Source organism: Corvus kubaryi, unplaced genomic scaffold (genome assembly GCF_017639235.1).
Source record: "Corvus kubaryi isolate FWS band 111438036 unplaced genomic scaffold, C.kubaryi_AGA036_p1.0 37398, whole genome shotgun sequence".
Taxonomy (NCBI): domain Eukaryota; kingdom Metazoa; phylum Chordata; class Aves; order Passeriformes; family Corvidae; genus Corvus; species Corvus kubaryi.
In genome coordinates this window covers 20,146,743-20,161,267 of record NW_024581137.1, presented here as the reverse complement: position 1 = coordinate 20,161,267, position 14,525 = coordinate 20,146,743, and the positions used below count along the sequence as shown (strand labels likewise).

Sequence of the window (14,525 nt, the reverse complement as noted above, 5' to 3'; positions counted from 1 at the left end):
AATTGACCTCAGTAGACCATAATTTAATTCATGAGGTAATCCTACCAATCCTTACAACAGAACTTCATAAAAGCTGAAGCCCAGGATTTCATGTCAATTAAGCCAAAATACCAGTTCAGCAGACAGTACAGTATTCAGATACTCCACATCTCTACTGCTGATTAGTGTGTGCCTTTCACCAATAGAACATCATCAACCAGTAAGTCACAGTAACTCAGAATTTTGACAAAATTTCCTAAAAATAGTTTTTTTGTGCCTCAGTCATAGTCCTTTTTAATGGCAGTATGATACTTATTTATTTTAAAACTGTCAGAAGTCTAGAAATTATCCATGAAAACTACCACCATTATCCCTCTGTACAGAAGGAGGAAGTTTTAATGATTGATGAAAGGATGATGTAAGTGAACACTCAGACCATTTAGAAGTTGCATTCTTTCAGAGGAATATTCTTCTTTCAAATGCCACTTAAAACTGTAGCCCTAATAGACTTCACAGATTAAAAATCAAGTAACAATATTGATCATAAAAATAATCTAGTTTGGACATTCAGGAACAAATATTTAGATTTTTTTACAAGTTCAGCTGAAAACTCTTCCCTTTTAAACTGTTCTGGAAGACACTAGATTTTTATGCCCTATAGTTTAGCGGGACTCAAGTGTGTGATTTAAACTCAGATACAATTTGATGTACTTTGAGAGCACTCAGAAAAGCTTGTACTCCATAATGCTAAGGCAGTATTATTGCTAAAAATACTTACCAAGGATTTCATCAAAGATCTTGTACAAGCCTGGAACAAAGGTAACTTCTCTGCAATTCATTCCTACATCTTCATCATAAACCCACATTAACTACATGTAAACAAAATAAAATAAAAGTATTTACTGTCTTGATAAACCAGCCTATGATTCTGTAAGATCTATTTCCTTCAGGAACTTTCCTCTTACAGTCTGATTACTGCAGCCATTCAAGACAAGAGCAGAAGTCCGCAAAAATTACAACTGTACACACAAAGAATTCCATAATGAAAATCCATTATTTCTGCTTGGTGGGGAACTCCCAACAGTACAGACAGTGAAGTTCAAACCGATTTGCAACTTCACAAAAACAGCTGAAGAAAGTGCCAGCAGGAGGCTTAAAGTCTCTGTTCTCTACCTAAACAAACGGACCAAAGCATTTTTGGACCTACAAGAAATGCTACTTGCAAATATGCATACATATGTGTGTGCATATCGGCATGTTTGTGTGCACAGGTTTACACACACATAACTGTCTGTTTACACACATACGTGTGTGCTTGTGTTTTGACTGGATTTCAATATTTTTTGATCGTATCTTTTCAGATGAACCAAGTACTCAATGCCTTAAAGCAAGTCTTATCTCATCCCTTTCCTACACATGCGTACATAAACGAGACCACAGTTTTTAACTTTATAATTCAGAATGCTGAGAAAAACAGAGATGCATCTATTTAATAGCCAGAATAGATATTTCCTCATTAAAACAACAAAAACCATTAAGACTGTAAATTTAGTGACACTTACCTGAGTTAAGGGTTCAACTGACCCAATGTAAGTATCTGGACGGAGGAGGATGTGCTCAAGCTGAGTCTTTTTCTGATAAACTCTCTCAACAGACATCTTCTTTGAAGTGTCATTTTTATTAATGCTTTCTGAGTCTTCCTTTTTTGAAGCATTCATCTGATTATCAAATAATGTCTAAAAAACCAAACCAAACCAACAATCAACCTCATTCAACCTGTCACTCTTGAGATATAAACAAAATCTGACAGAGATTTAAATTACAATCAAAATTTGTCATGTAATTTAAATGTTAAGTTTTCAGATGTATTAAGATAAAGCTATCCCTGCAACAGAGAAAAATCAACTGATTACATGACAGATCCTTAACAAATTGTAGCATATTCAAACTTTAGCAATTTACTAAGCACAATAAACCAAAATAAGGAAACAACAGTACAAAAGGCAGCCATCTCTTCAGGTTAAGTATTTATAACATCCATTTTGTGCATAAGCATTTGAATCCAAACCACTGAATACTGCTCTAAAATGATAACAGCAGTACTACACTTATACATTATAGTCTGGACAATTCATTCAGCAGGACTTCAGGAACACAGTAATGCCTCTCCTATTGGCTTCTCAATTACTATAATTTACATTCTCTATTGAAGTGATTAAACCTGACACAATCCCAGAACGCTTTATGGTGAAAGGAGAGACACTACTTACAAGAGCATGTAGGGGAATGACAAGGGGAAATGGCTTCAAACTGAAAGAGTAGGTTTAGATGACATATTAGGAGACATTCTTTACTGTGAGGGTGATGAGGCACTGGAACAGGGTGCCCAGAGAAGCTGTGGACACCCATCCCTCGCTGTGTTCAAGACCAGGTTGGATGGGGCTTTGAACAACCTGATCTAGTGGAAGGTGTCCCTGCCCATGGCAGAGGGGTTGGAACTAGATGATCTTTAAGGTCTCCTCCAACCCAGGTCATTCTATGATTCTATGAAATAGTCTACGGACTATGAAAAGAGAAAATCACATAGGCTAATGTTGGAATTTAAACAGAATTCAAGACTAATATATCTGGATTTTATGAAAAATACCTTTTAGAACAGTTTTATGGTAAACTAACCCACTTTGGGGTGGGGAGTGAGGTGGGATACAGAGATTTGTTGCACTTTTATCAAATTTTTTCCTGATAAATACCTCCTTGCCATTAAATGAAAACCACTTAAAAGAAAAGGTTAAAATTTCAGAACAACCAAATATAGAATAGCCCTATTCTGAGACAGTAAAAGCATATATACAAAGAGACTAGTAATTTTACAGTATGCATTCCTGTCTGTAAACTGAAATGATTTTAATCATCTTTAAAATGCCAATAAATGTAACTTTAACTCACATGATTTATTTGCCTGGCTAGAAGACCTAAGAAATTCCGTCCCCACCCACCCAGTACCTGAAAGAGCCTCCTTCTCTCAGAGGGGTTTTATCAACTCTGAAGCAGGTGTTACACGACCAGTAAAACCATCACCAGATAAATAATGAGGACAAAACCCACTTGCCACTCAGGTAAATTTTTTCCCTCTCATTTAGCTGTTTCCAGTATGTGTCCATATAAAGTAAATACAGGCTAAACTCTAACCCTCAATTAACCAGTCATCCTGCAAATTTTGTGGCCAAAAGGAAGTGTAATCACTTCTCCTTCAATCTAGCTTTTGTTGCAGCCTCGGATAGCACTGAAAGCAAAGGCTAAGAAAGCATATAAATCCATAGGAAAAAGGAGTAAAGGATACTGAACTCACACGAACAACTTCAGCAGAATCAAAAAGGCCAAACACCAACCTATAGCACACAATTCTCCACACATTAATCCCAATCTTCTCCAGCTTCTAGTACTCAGGCTTTGATGCCTCTACACCTTCCCCCACCCAGCCCAGCCGGGACAAGAATAAAGCATTTAATTCTGTTCATAACAAGGGAAATTACCTTTCTATTCCAGATTTAGAGATCACATTTTTCTAGTTTATTTATGGAAATTCTAGGAAACACACTTCCAGAGACACACTTTGAGACAAGCAGATTGTGTGCACCAGTGATGACAGTAACCAACTATTTGGACATGAGTAAACCTGAACATGCCAAATGAGACTAAAATTCTCTATTGCCTACTCCTGTATCTGACAGCATCTAGAGGAAAAGGGGAAAGAACCCAGGAAACCTCACAAGCTGGCACCAGGATTACACACAGCAGAGTTGGAACCACAATGACTATTCTTCTGGAGTCTGTCTCATTTTCTGCCAAACAGGGAAGTTGCAAATTCACATATGTGATTAGAGGGCTTTGGTAATCCAAGTTAATTTAGCCTTCACTGTTATTTGGTCTTAAACTGTGATAACCCTGTCACCATCACCCTAAAAATATTAGCTATGGATCAACTAAGCAAGCAGAAAAGGAACAGAACATTACAAATAGACACATTAAACTGATACATACATGGAAGAAGAGGAATGAGCACTGTTACTAAAGAAGCATTACCAATAGTTGCAACATAATTTTTCATTGAAGTAGTTCTGTGAATGATGTCCAGCCTTCCAAAGAGTTTCACTGTACATGTATATAAGTACTTTTTATTTTATTACCATCTTTGACATCATATTCATAGGAATTACCCTTAGCTCACTTACTGGTCCCACAGCTCTGTTAACACTGTTTTACTACGTGCGCTTGTTCTAAAGGGACCAGTGACTAGCAGGAAAATAATGTGATACTTCTCAGATGAAATAAGTGTTGGAAAAAAATGGAAGACGGGAGATGCAATTCATATGGAAAGCAAAAGAATTCCAGGTGCAAAGACCACCAGAATCTTGCTCAAACAGAACTGTTTCATTTGCTCCCAATTCTTAGGCTTTAAGAAGTTTTTACAGTCAGGGAAGCATGTGAAGGGCAGTTACCACATGCCAACTCTTCAGCTGACGTGTACATCAGTATTGCATTCTTAGGACTCCAAAATCCTTCTACTCATTCAGCATGGGAGGACTGGGGTCTAACCACACATCACAACTCAGCAAACACATGAACACAAAGTAAGAACTCAAATCTTAGCCTAAAAAATTTAGGCTACAATTCTCCTATCTCCAACAGCAAAAATGTTATGGAACGAGTAAGAGTCAGAAGATTAGAAGAAGTCCATTTTATTTTGACTGAGTAACTCTAGAATGTGAAAAATTACTACAGAACAGAATTATTGGGAAGGCATTCCTACAACACAATGCTAGGAAATACATTTCTGCTTTACAGTGAAAGTCTTACTGACAGTTTGGAGGAGTTTATACTTTCTAATTTATCAGTAATAAATGTAGATTATAAAAACTATCTTCTGTTGAGATGCTACTTTCAAATTGCTGTCACATTGACACACAAGGGAGGTCACAACTAAACAGACACAGCTGCCTAAAAAGAGTTAGCCCTGCAGAAGTGTCCCTTCTTGGGGACACATAAGGTTTGATGTAGCCCAGCATTAGTAAGGGTCTTCTGTTACTGTACTCTCTGGGACACCTATTTATAACACACTCATTGGAACATGATAATGTACGATTTAAGAAGGGAGAAAAAATACACAAAGGATCAGCATAACATTTTCCTTCTGGTCAATGATTTTTTTTTAAAAAAAGAAGAGGAAAAAAGTAGTCTTACAGAACTTTTAATGGTATAGTTTTTATTAAGACATCACAAAGTATGCCCAACTTAAATGTTCACTTCATTGTCATAGAGAAGGACAGACTTTATTAATGATGTATGATTTTATTCATACAATACTCCAAGTATCATACACATTCTGTATGCAAAAAAGCCTCATGTAATAAACATTCAGAATTTATTTAACATGTTACTGAAACACAAGCATAAAAGCAAAATCCCAGAAGTATTCAACTATACAAACAAGTGTTATTATGCAGGTATACAAGGATCAGGAGTCCACAGAACTGCACTTTCCCAGACCAAGCATTTTGGGCCATGCTGTACTCAAAAAATCAATTCTGAATCTCTGTATCTCCGTCTCAAATGGACATTTTTAGAGTTCAAGTGATGCTTAGAACTCATTCCAAGAAAAAAAAAAAAGAAAATCTTCATCACCAAACACAGGATAGAGATCTATGGACACAAACATCCTCCACAGTCTTCCCATTATGTGTTCCTTGATAACTTTAAAAAAAACCCAACAAAATAAAATTTAAGTGTTTTCAACTTCTGAATTCCTACTACTTAAAATACAAATAAATGCAGTAGGAAAGTCCTCCCCCACCTTTTTTTTTTTTTTTTAAACTGGGCAAGCACTTAACCACAGTGCTGTTTAACTGACAATCCCTGCTGTATATTTTGGAATTGTCTCAAGAATGCCTTTTGTATTCTGTCCTGTATGAAAGATCTTCATATTGTTAAAGCTCCAATAACACTTCTCAAAACAGCACCAGCTGTTGTTTCATGAGAAAACCCCTAAAGAGAATTAACCAAGTGTCACAAAGGGCTTAAGTCTTCTGCTTCACAGTAAGACTGCTTTTTGCTTGTTTGTTTACAGGTTACCCAATGTTCAAGGTCTGCTTTGCGATTTTAATGTTGCCAATGTTTTTTTTCTTTTTTTTTTTTAGACACAGTGTATGACTTAATGTTCCTGTGACTTTCAAGACTTTACAGACTCTTATTAATCTTGTGGACTTTCTAACCCTCCAGACCGCTGACAAATATCCACATATGGGTAAGTCAGCAAGATGACCATGCTTAAGTAGTTTGAAAGGTACAACCTATTGCACTGGTCATCCTTCTTCAAAGACATGCAGTCATACTTCATACAGTGACCCCTGATGGTGCCAGCTTCCTACATGCTCTTAAACACAGCACAGTGACAACTGGATAGAAAAGCCCCAATTTTCAGGTGACAGCAATTGCTGCACAGGTTACTACATCACAACTACTGTGCATGCCATCATAACCAGGTCTACTCATGGCAACTGCTTTCCCCAGGTTGATTGCAATGCCTGCAGAGCTTCCCTTCTGAAGTTGTTTTCGCCATGAATTTATCTAGTACTGTGTGAAAGCTGCAGCCATTCTTTCCTTTGGTGATCTCCAGAGTCAGAACCCAAGTGGCCGCTGATAGACAACAGTTTGGCAAAAAGGCTTTTACTGTCCACCTTCAACCCACGAACTCACATATTTTGCTTTCGCATCTTCTTTCTTCACATTTCGCCTTTTTTTTTTCACGTTGTGTTCTCACCCATTGACATTTCTGTGTGTAACAAGGCATGTGTGACATCCATATTAAGTCAGAGATTTTTATTGCCTTTTTGTAATGAAAACGGGGTCATGTCATCTTCCTCTGCATTTTGAACCACCATGCTGAGTTTGGTTACTTAGGCTGCAAACAGCTGTACTTAATACAGCTAAATCTTAATACACACTTGATCTGGAGAGTTTGGCAGCACCAGAGAAAATCTATTCCTATCTAAATGCACAAAAACATGTAAAGCTACAACAAAGAAGGCAGGTTTCATCATCAGTTTCAATCTTGCCATAGCTGGAATATATATCCTTGGTCTGACTCCTTACTTTAAGTGAAAGCTTTACTTTTACTTAAGTAGATGAATTCCACACCATAGCAAGTCAAAAAACCTGAAGAGTGTTAATATTAATGTTAATGTTTCTCCCCACTTACACAAACCTAATTTTGTATTGGCCACTGTCATCTTCTCCTCCACTGCAAAATATCTCCATACAACAACACTAACAAACCATTTTTCTTTAGTCTGCCCATTCTTTCTTAACCCTATTGGGCGGCAAGAAATGGGCTCATTTTCTTCATTGGCAGACAAGCATAAATGAGCCTAGGAGAGAATATGTAGGTGAACAAGAAGTTTCCTTCCCTTTGGCTTTGTCTTTTCTGCCTTAACCTCATAAAACTACTCCATATAATGAATACTCCTGATACACACTCCTGAACAGGCAAATGCAGCCCTGGGACATAACAATTTAGAAAAGTACATGCCATGTGCCCTACATTTCCTTAAATAAAGTGTAGGATAAGCACATTTAGTGGGACAAGACAGTAAATTTTGAGTTTAATTAAGCTGTAAAACCTTGGGAGGGAGGTTAATTAAGTAATGAAATCCAGGGATTACAGTTCAAAACAAAACTATCTCTTCTGAAGGAGATATGCTATACCTTAAAAAAAAAAACCTGTAAAGGTGCAATATGATAATTACTAGGGAATTCTACAGATAACATGCACTTGACTGTAGGGTATCATATATTGGATCATAATGGCCTCTTCTTGCCCTAGAAAAATACACAATGAATAAAATTTTACCTAAACATTTTGCAATCTTCCCAAAGAAAACTCTGGCTGAGAATACCTCCCACCATGAAAACAAAACTAGAGGGAGTTTGAAAATAAACCACTCTCCTGCTGTGTTTAACAAATGGTTGGGCTCTCCTGCCAAGATGAAAACACACAAAAGTAACAGTTCCCTCTTACCACAGCAAATTTCCATAGACTGCTGCATACCATTAGTGACATGAACTAAATCTATCACATCCTTCCCAAAGCTGATCATGGAAAGGAGTTCCTGGCATATTCACCCAGAACCAGTGAGACTAACACATTTGTTCATTTTAAATTCCTACTTTTTTTTTTTTTTTTTAATCTGCTGATTCTGACACTTCACTCTGGACTCTGAAAGCATCATGTTACATAGAGCTTAGCAATGATTTGGTTATGGAATAGCTTCAGAATGGTCAGATTTCCCTACTATAGAAAACCAACAGTTACTTGCTGCCAAAAAGGAAAAATTCCTTCTTTCTTCCCTCCTCTATTCCTTATAGTGGAATCAAGTCCACCTCACAACAATCTGGTACAGAGACCAAACACAGCTTTTCCCTATTTTTCATTAACCAGAAGCAATCAGTTGTCCACTGGCTCACTTTTCTGAAAAAGCCTGCTAGAGAATCAGACAAGTTAGTGGTGCAAGGAAAGGAGCAGAAACATACAGCTAGGAGGATATGGTTAAAAAAAATCCCACACTTTTCAACAGGTATTGCTAGATTGCTTAGCTGCACTAATGAAATTACACTCTTGGAACTGCAGAGCTTTATCTTCCTAGTAAATACCTAAACAACATAAAAGTAGCATCATTTTTATTTTAGGATTATTAATACACAACATAGAGGCACACCAGATTTAAATGAAAATTTACGGATTTGCTTTCTCCATTCTTTTTGAAGAGTAACAGCTTTGTGCAAATATGTCTGCTCACTGTAATTACTTCTGACCAGAAAATTATGTATATTGTTCTAAATATGAATTCACTTTCACTTATATTAAGTTCATACAGCAATAGTTATGCTTTAATTGGCATAGGCTTGTACACAATCAGCAATACATTCAGATCCTGATCTTTACTATGTTCTTTAAAAGCAGGTGTCTAACATCTGCCCTTTCATGGTGACAACTAAATCGAATTTTATTGATAAATTTTTCTGTTGCTCTGAAGTTTTTTAGTTGTCTATCCACTGACAAGTTCTATTCCAATACTATCTTTTTTACTGCTCACACAGTATCAAAAAGTACATCCATGGATGATCTGGTAACAGATTCATCTTCTAAGAATCTCTTATTTCCAGATAATATTCAGAGACAAACAAGGGAAAAAAGTACTCTAACAGAATAAGGAATTTATTAATGTTAAACTTTAAGACATCTTAGGAGTGTTTTCTTACAGATTCTGACAGCAGCGGTCTTTGGAACCACTGGCTGAAGCCGTTTGATGACAGAATGACCAAATCTGTTTGGTCCACTGTTTCACCAGCCAACTCACACACAAGCCCGCCACTAGCCAAGAAATCAAAACGTTAGAGGTTCTGACAGCTGAACTTCAGGTTATCAGTGTCTGGCTGCACCTCTTTATAACTCAGTGTTTCCCACATCCTTGACCTTTTTTTAATACTTTACTGCATCACCAGTTTGAGCACTGTGGAAGTATTCCAGACTCTGAGCACATTCCCATTTCCCAGCTGCAAGGATTACTTGCCACAACCTGATAGATTCCTGTTTCTGAAAAACAAAATCTTTGAAGCCCATACAGGCTGTATGTCAAGTATCACATCCCTAGAACAGCACTGGGATATATTCTCCCAGATGCTCTGGGTTCTATGACCAGCTTGAACCCATATCCTACTGGAAGGTATTTTTTCTCTGCTGACTTATCTTCATTTTTAACAAAAAAAGCTTTAGAAAAAACTTCAGGCAGGACTAAAGCAACATTCAAGGTGTTCAAGCTGCAAGACAGTGCATGGAGAGAACAAATCCAGCAGGGTAGTTTTTGAGCTCACGTTAGCTGGCACACATGAAGATTTTATCCTACACAGCACCCCAAACCCAGACTTTTCTGGTCAGGTTCAGGACTACCAGCCACACTATATCAGTAACAGAGGAGAGCCCAAATATCATTCAGAGGTTACTTATCCAATTGCACTCTTCAGTGGAAAGCAATCCTCTGCTGAACAAGAGAAGCAAATTCTTAAGCTCTCATGAATGTAAGAGCTATCAGTATATTAGGATTTATTTATAATAACATAGCTTTATGTTATTTGCCTGTCTACCTTGCACTGAAATACTAAATCACCTTCACTGTGATACATGGGGTTTTCATACTTTCAGTACACGTGGTGCTCTAAGAAGGAATGCAATATGATCAGTAGAAACTATTAGAAGTCTTCTCCCTGGAACCTTTAACAGAACAGCAATAGCAACATATTCACTTAACACAAAACACTAAGCAAATTAAAATTAACGAGCTTTTTTCCTTTTAAGAAACTGTCCCGAATATTGAACAAGTTCTGTACATTCACACCACAGTTTGCTCCACTCTAAAATCTATTTTTTTATAATTAGAAGTACTTAGGGTAACACAGCCACATTTTCTGGTATTCTCTAGTTTCCAAAACTATTTTTTTCTGCCATATTAAAATAAATATGAATCCAGTGTTCCTTACAAAAAAGTAGCTTGAGTTTAACTGCTCAGCTCCTACTATGCAACATCTACTCCTCCACTGGAGACTTTACAAGTCTTGAAATGTTTTAGAAGCCTCATAAATATACTACACTTTCTAGTCTCAATTCTGTAGTAAACTCCATGAGAAAGGAACAGAAGGTTGGTGTTCCAGACATTTACAGCAATTCAGAAGGAGGAAAACAGAGGCATCAATGAGTCAATAAAGCCTTAATACTGTTCCAAATCTCCCCTCTCTTCCTCAGCCACTCATCCTCCCACAACAACATTCCTACAGAAGTCATTAGGAAAAGTCTTTCAGGATTGTTCACTAAAAGTGCTGACAATCTTGAAGATCATCAAAACTCTACCCTTTAATTTGCAATTTAAGAATTGTGTCTTGGCAGGCAGAAGAATCCACCTCTCCATAAAAGGTACCATATAAAAGACTCATAAAACAGCTTCAAATATATTTTGAGATTAATTTTTAAATTGTTTTGCATTTTCATCACCTTTCTGTTACCTGACATGCATGTTTGTCACTCAGCTGGCAAAGAAGAAAGTCTACATGGCATATTCTGAAAGATTTAACTAGTATCAGGAAGCGCAGGTCAACATGATACAACTTGAGGTTTGTTTTCTCTCAAGCATCTGGACCACCTCCCTCCCTTCTCCACTAGCAAACAAGCATGGAACTTCTTCCTCCACCCCCAGCCAATTTCTCACATGCTTTTACAGTCTCCTATTTGTGGTTTTAAGAAAAACCCTCTTCTGGGTCTACCTAATAACAAAATAGAGTAACTGCCTCACTTCTTGCTACGGCTCTCCTCCAAGCAACTTGCCTCCATTTTAATCCAAGATTGTGAAATGACACCTCAAAGTTTTCATGACGATGCTGTAATACAAGAGTGGTGGAAAACACTAAGTTAGGATCACTAAACAGAGTATTGCAAAAAACACTACCTCAGCCAACAGAAAGCTCTGTGCTGATGCATGGAGTAACAGCCTGAATGACTTCAGGTAGCAGAACTCTCTGTATCAGCTGGACTGAGACAATGTTATTTTTCCCCAGACAACTTGCCACTCCTTTACCTTTATATCGTGACACACAACTACCAAGGGAATAAATACAGGACTGAAATGCTCACACACTACTACACTATCTTCCCTAAAAACTCCAGATAGCCCAGAGCTACCAGGGATTGCACAGCTGGAAATATCTCCAGTGAAGCTCACACTACCCATTTCTTATAAGTAAAGATGCTCTGCTTAGGGGATGACCCCAGAATTCTAACTGCTCTTATGGAAACATTACATATCAAGTTATCTGGTTGCAAGAGCTTTTTTTTTTTTTTTTACTATTTTTTTCCTCTGCTTTATCTCAGCTTCTTTTGATTTATAGGAAAATAACTTCTCAATGTTATCTCGTGGGTACTGTATTTTGTCATGACAAGAAAATATTTTGCTCTCTCCTTAAAGATTCCTTCACAGATTGAGAAAGCCGGTGTGAGTTTTTGGCACCTCACTAAGGTAGACATTTGCCCAGTTTTTCATACATTTTTTCTTTGCACAACTTTCCGATGTCTTAAAGAAGGAACAGGAAGCTCAAGACTAACCAGGCCCACTAAATCACTAAAAAAGAGCAAAAATAAATCAGCACCTCGTCAAGATACGTGGTGTCCACAAAAGGCAGACTGTTTAATATCTCAACTCCAATTCTACTTCACAAATCAGGAAAAAAACCCATAGTAGAATAAGCATTTTAATCCTCTTTTACATGTCTCTCTCTCTCTTTTTTTTTTTTTTCCTTTAAGGTAGCTTTTTAAATTATGTCCAAAGGAAAATATAGATCTGATGTTTAGGTCTGAACCTTTCAGAAATGTTCTAGCTCAGGCAGATTTTACACTAACTTTGCTAACACCCTTTTTTCTTACTTGCTGAAAAAAACCCACTGAAATTGCTAGATGTGGATAGTGTAACAAATACACAGATTTATCACCTTCACAAAATTAAAAAAAAAAATAGAAATAGTACTTTACTTTCAGTGGCAAACTGTATTTCTATGTAAATTGGAATTGCGTTAAGACACAGACAGGATATTAAAATAGCTTTATTAAATGGAACTAGATGAGCTGATATTATATCAAGTTAACAACGCACTTCAAAACACAACTTGAAAGGACTTAGTTCGTAAGAGTAAAAGCATTTACAATCACACTGAAATTTTAAAAATAGCAGATCTGATGCTCACTTGTCAAGGGGGGAAGGAATATTTCCCTGCTTTTCACACCAAACTTTTGAGTACTCATTACTGAAACACCTGAAGAAAATGGCTAGGAAACTCTTTTGAATAAAAATTACTAAGAGCTGGTTTATCACTTCAAGTATCAGGAACAGTTTTCTTCTATGTTTGCAACATAAATATTTGGTGTTTGATCTTGACACCTTGTTTTTGTTGCTAGAACTTAAAATATGCTTCAAATCTTAGTATTTATTCACGAAGTTAAGTAATAATATTTTATATGCCTTAACTTAGTATTTACTTTAAATCTGAAATACTAGCCTGAAAATACATTCTTCCAAAAATATATGGGTTCCAATACAAGTACTTGAGAAGACACCACTATGTTTCCAAGCACACAATTTTCAAAACAGGCTTCTTCACACACTTATACACATTTAGAGCTATGTATTTTTTGCTCAATTTGCTTTTTAAAACTTTCAAAGCACCTATTTAATGCTGAATAATATTTTCACTGTGGGTGGCTTGCAAGAGATTTACTGTTTCAAATGAGGAAAATGAAGTTTTCTTAGACAGTTTTCATTCTTAAGTTTTCTCTATATAATCTGTTATATATATATAAAAAACTCACTCCCAGGGATGAAATCGCTCACATCCATCAGGTATGAATCACCTGTGCTGCTTTTCATTACTTGAAATATAAACATGCGTTTGCAGACTGCCTTTGCACATAGACACACAAGAGAGTTTAGATGCAAGGTAAAAGCCTACTTCTGGAAAAACAAAGTCAATGAAAATGAAATACTAAATTTAATCAGTAATTTTTTCAGACCTAAGCTGTCTATTTTAGACCACTTACATGTTCTTTTATTTGGAAAGGTTATTTTATCTGTTCAAATAAAGTAATTCGTTACTTACTCTTTAATACAGCACAGGCATCTTAGAAATTAAATGTACACACACACACAGAAATCTACATGGGTCGAACATTAACAGAGGACACGCGCTTGAACATACACCTTTCCCCACCAAACACCTAAAGTAATTGCCCACAAACCTTTCAAAATCAATTCCCCTCCCAAACCCTGAGATATATATTCCTGCCTAGACTTGGTTATAATTTAGCTGCCCACTCCTATGCATTCATCACTCTTTCACCTATGCTAGAACGAGGTTTCCCCCCAGCTCAGAATACAGAGGGTGCAGATGCACGTACTGAGCTGTGGGACTGGCTCAGCTGCCGTCAAAGACGTAGCCCCGATCCTGTTCCAGCACCAAGCCTCCACTTGATATCACCTCTATCTCTTCTTTGATCCTGCATTATTCAGCATTCTGAAAAGGAGAAGACTGGACAACAAAAGTATTTAATGAATGGTGGTGTAGAGGGTAGAGGATAAGAAGCAACCACTCTTTCTTTGGCAGGCAAACCAAAACATCTGAGGAATCCCTCTTCAGAACTATTGCGTCTGACTCACCCATCTGAGCCACAAGCATTTCTCTCTGGTGCTAGAATATCCAGGAGACTCATGACATCTCTTTTCAGCACTGCTCCCTTAAGGGCAGCAGAATCAGAAATACAACAAGACCAGAAGGGAATGCTGCTTCCCTCAACTGTTGGGTATAACTATATAGCTCAAAGCCTACAAAACACATTCTGTTTAGTAAAAGTAAATATTAATATATTAGGGCAAGTATTTCAGGTCTGACCCTCCTTTCAT

General features: G+C 37.0%; 1 protein-coding gene across 2 annotated transcripts in view; it reads right to left on the bottom strand.

The window, feature by feature from the left end:
• TOP2B (DNA topoisomerase II beta) overlaps positions 1–14,525 on the bottom strand; it is a 60,578-nt gene that overhangs the window by 41,143 nt on the left and 4,910 nt on the right. For both annotated transcript variants that reach the window (XM_042043045.1, XM_042043046.1), the window contains exons 2-3: positions 1,542–1,715; positions 758–848 (exon numbers count right to left, since the gene is read on the bottom strand). In XM_042043045.1, the coding sequence (XP_041898979.1) occupies positions 758–848; positions 1,542–1,715 (265 nt within the window). The remainder of the gene's footprint in view (positions 1–757; positions 849–1,541; positions 1,716–14,525) is intronic.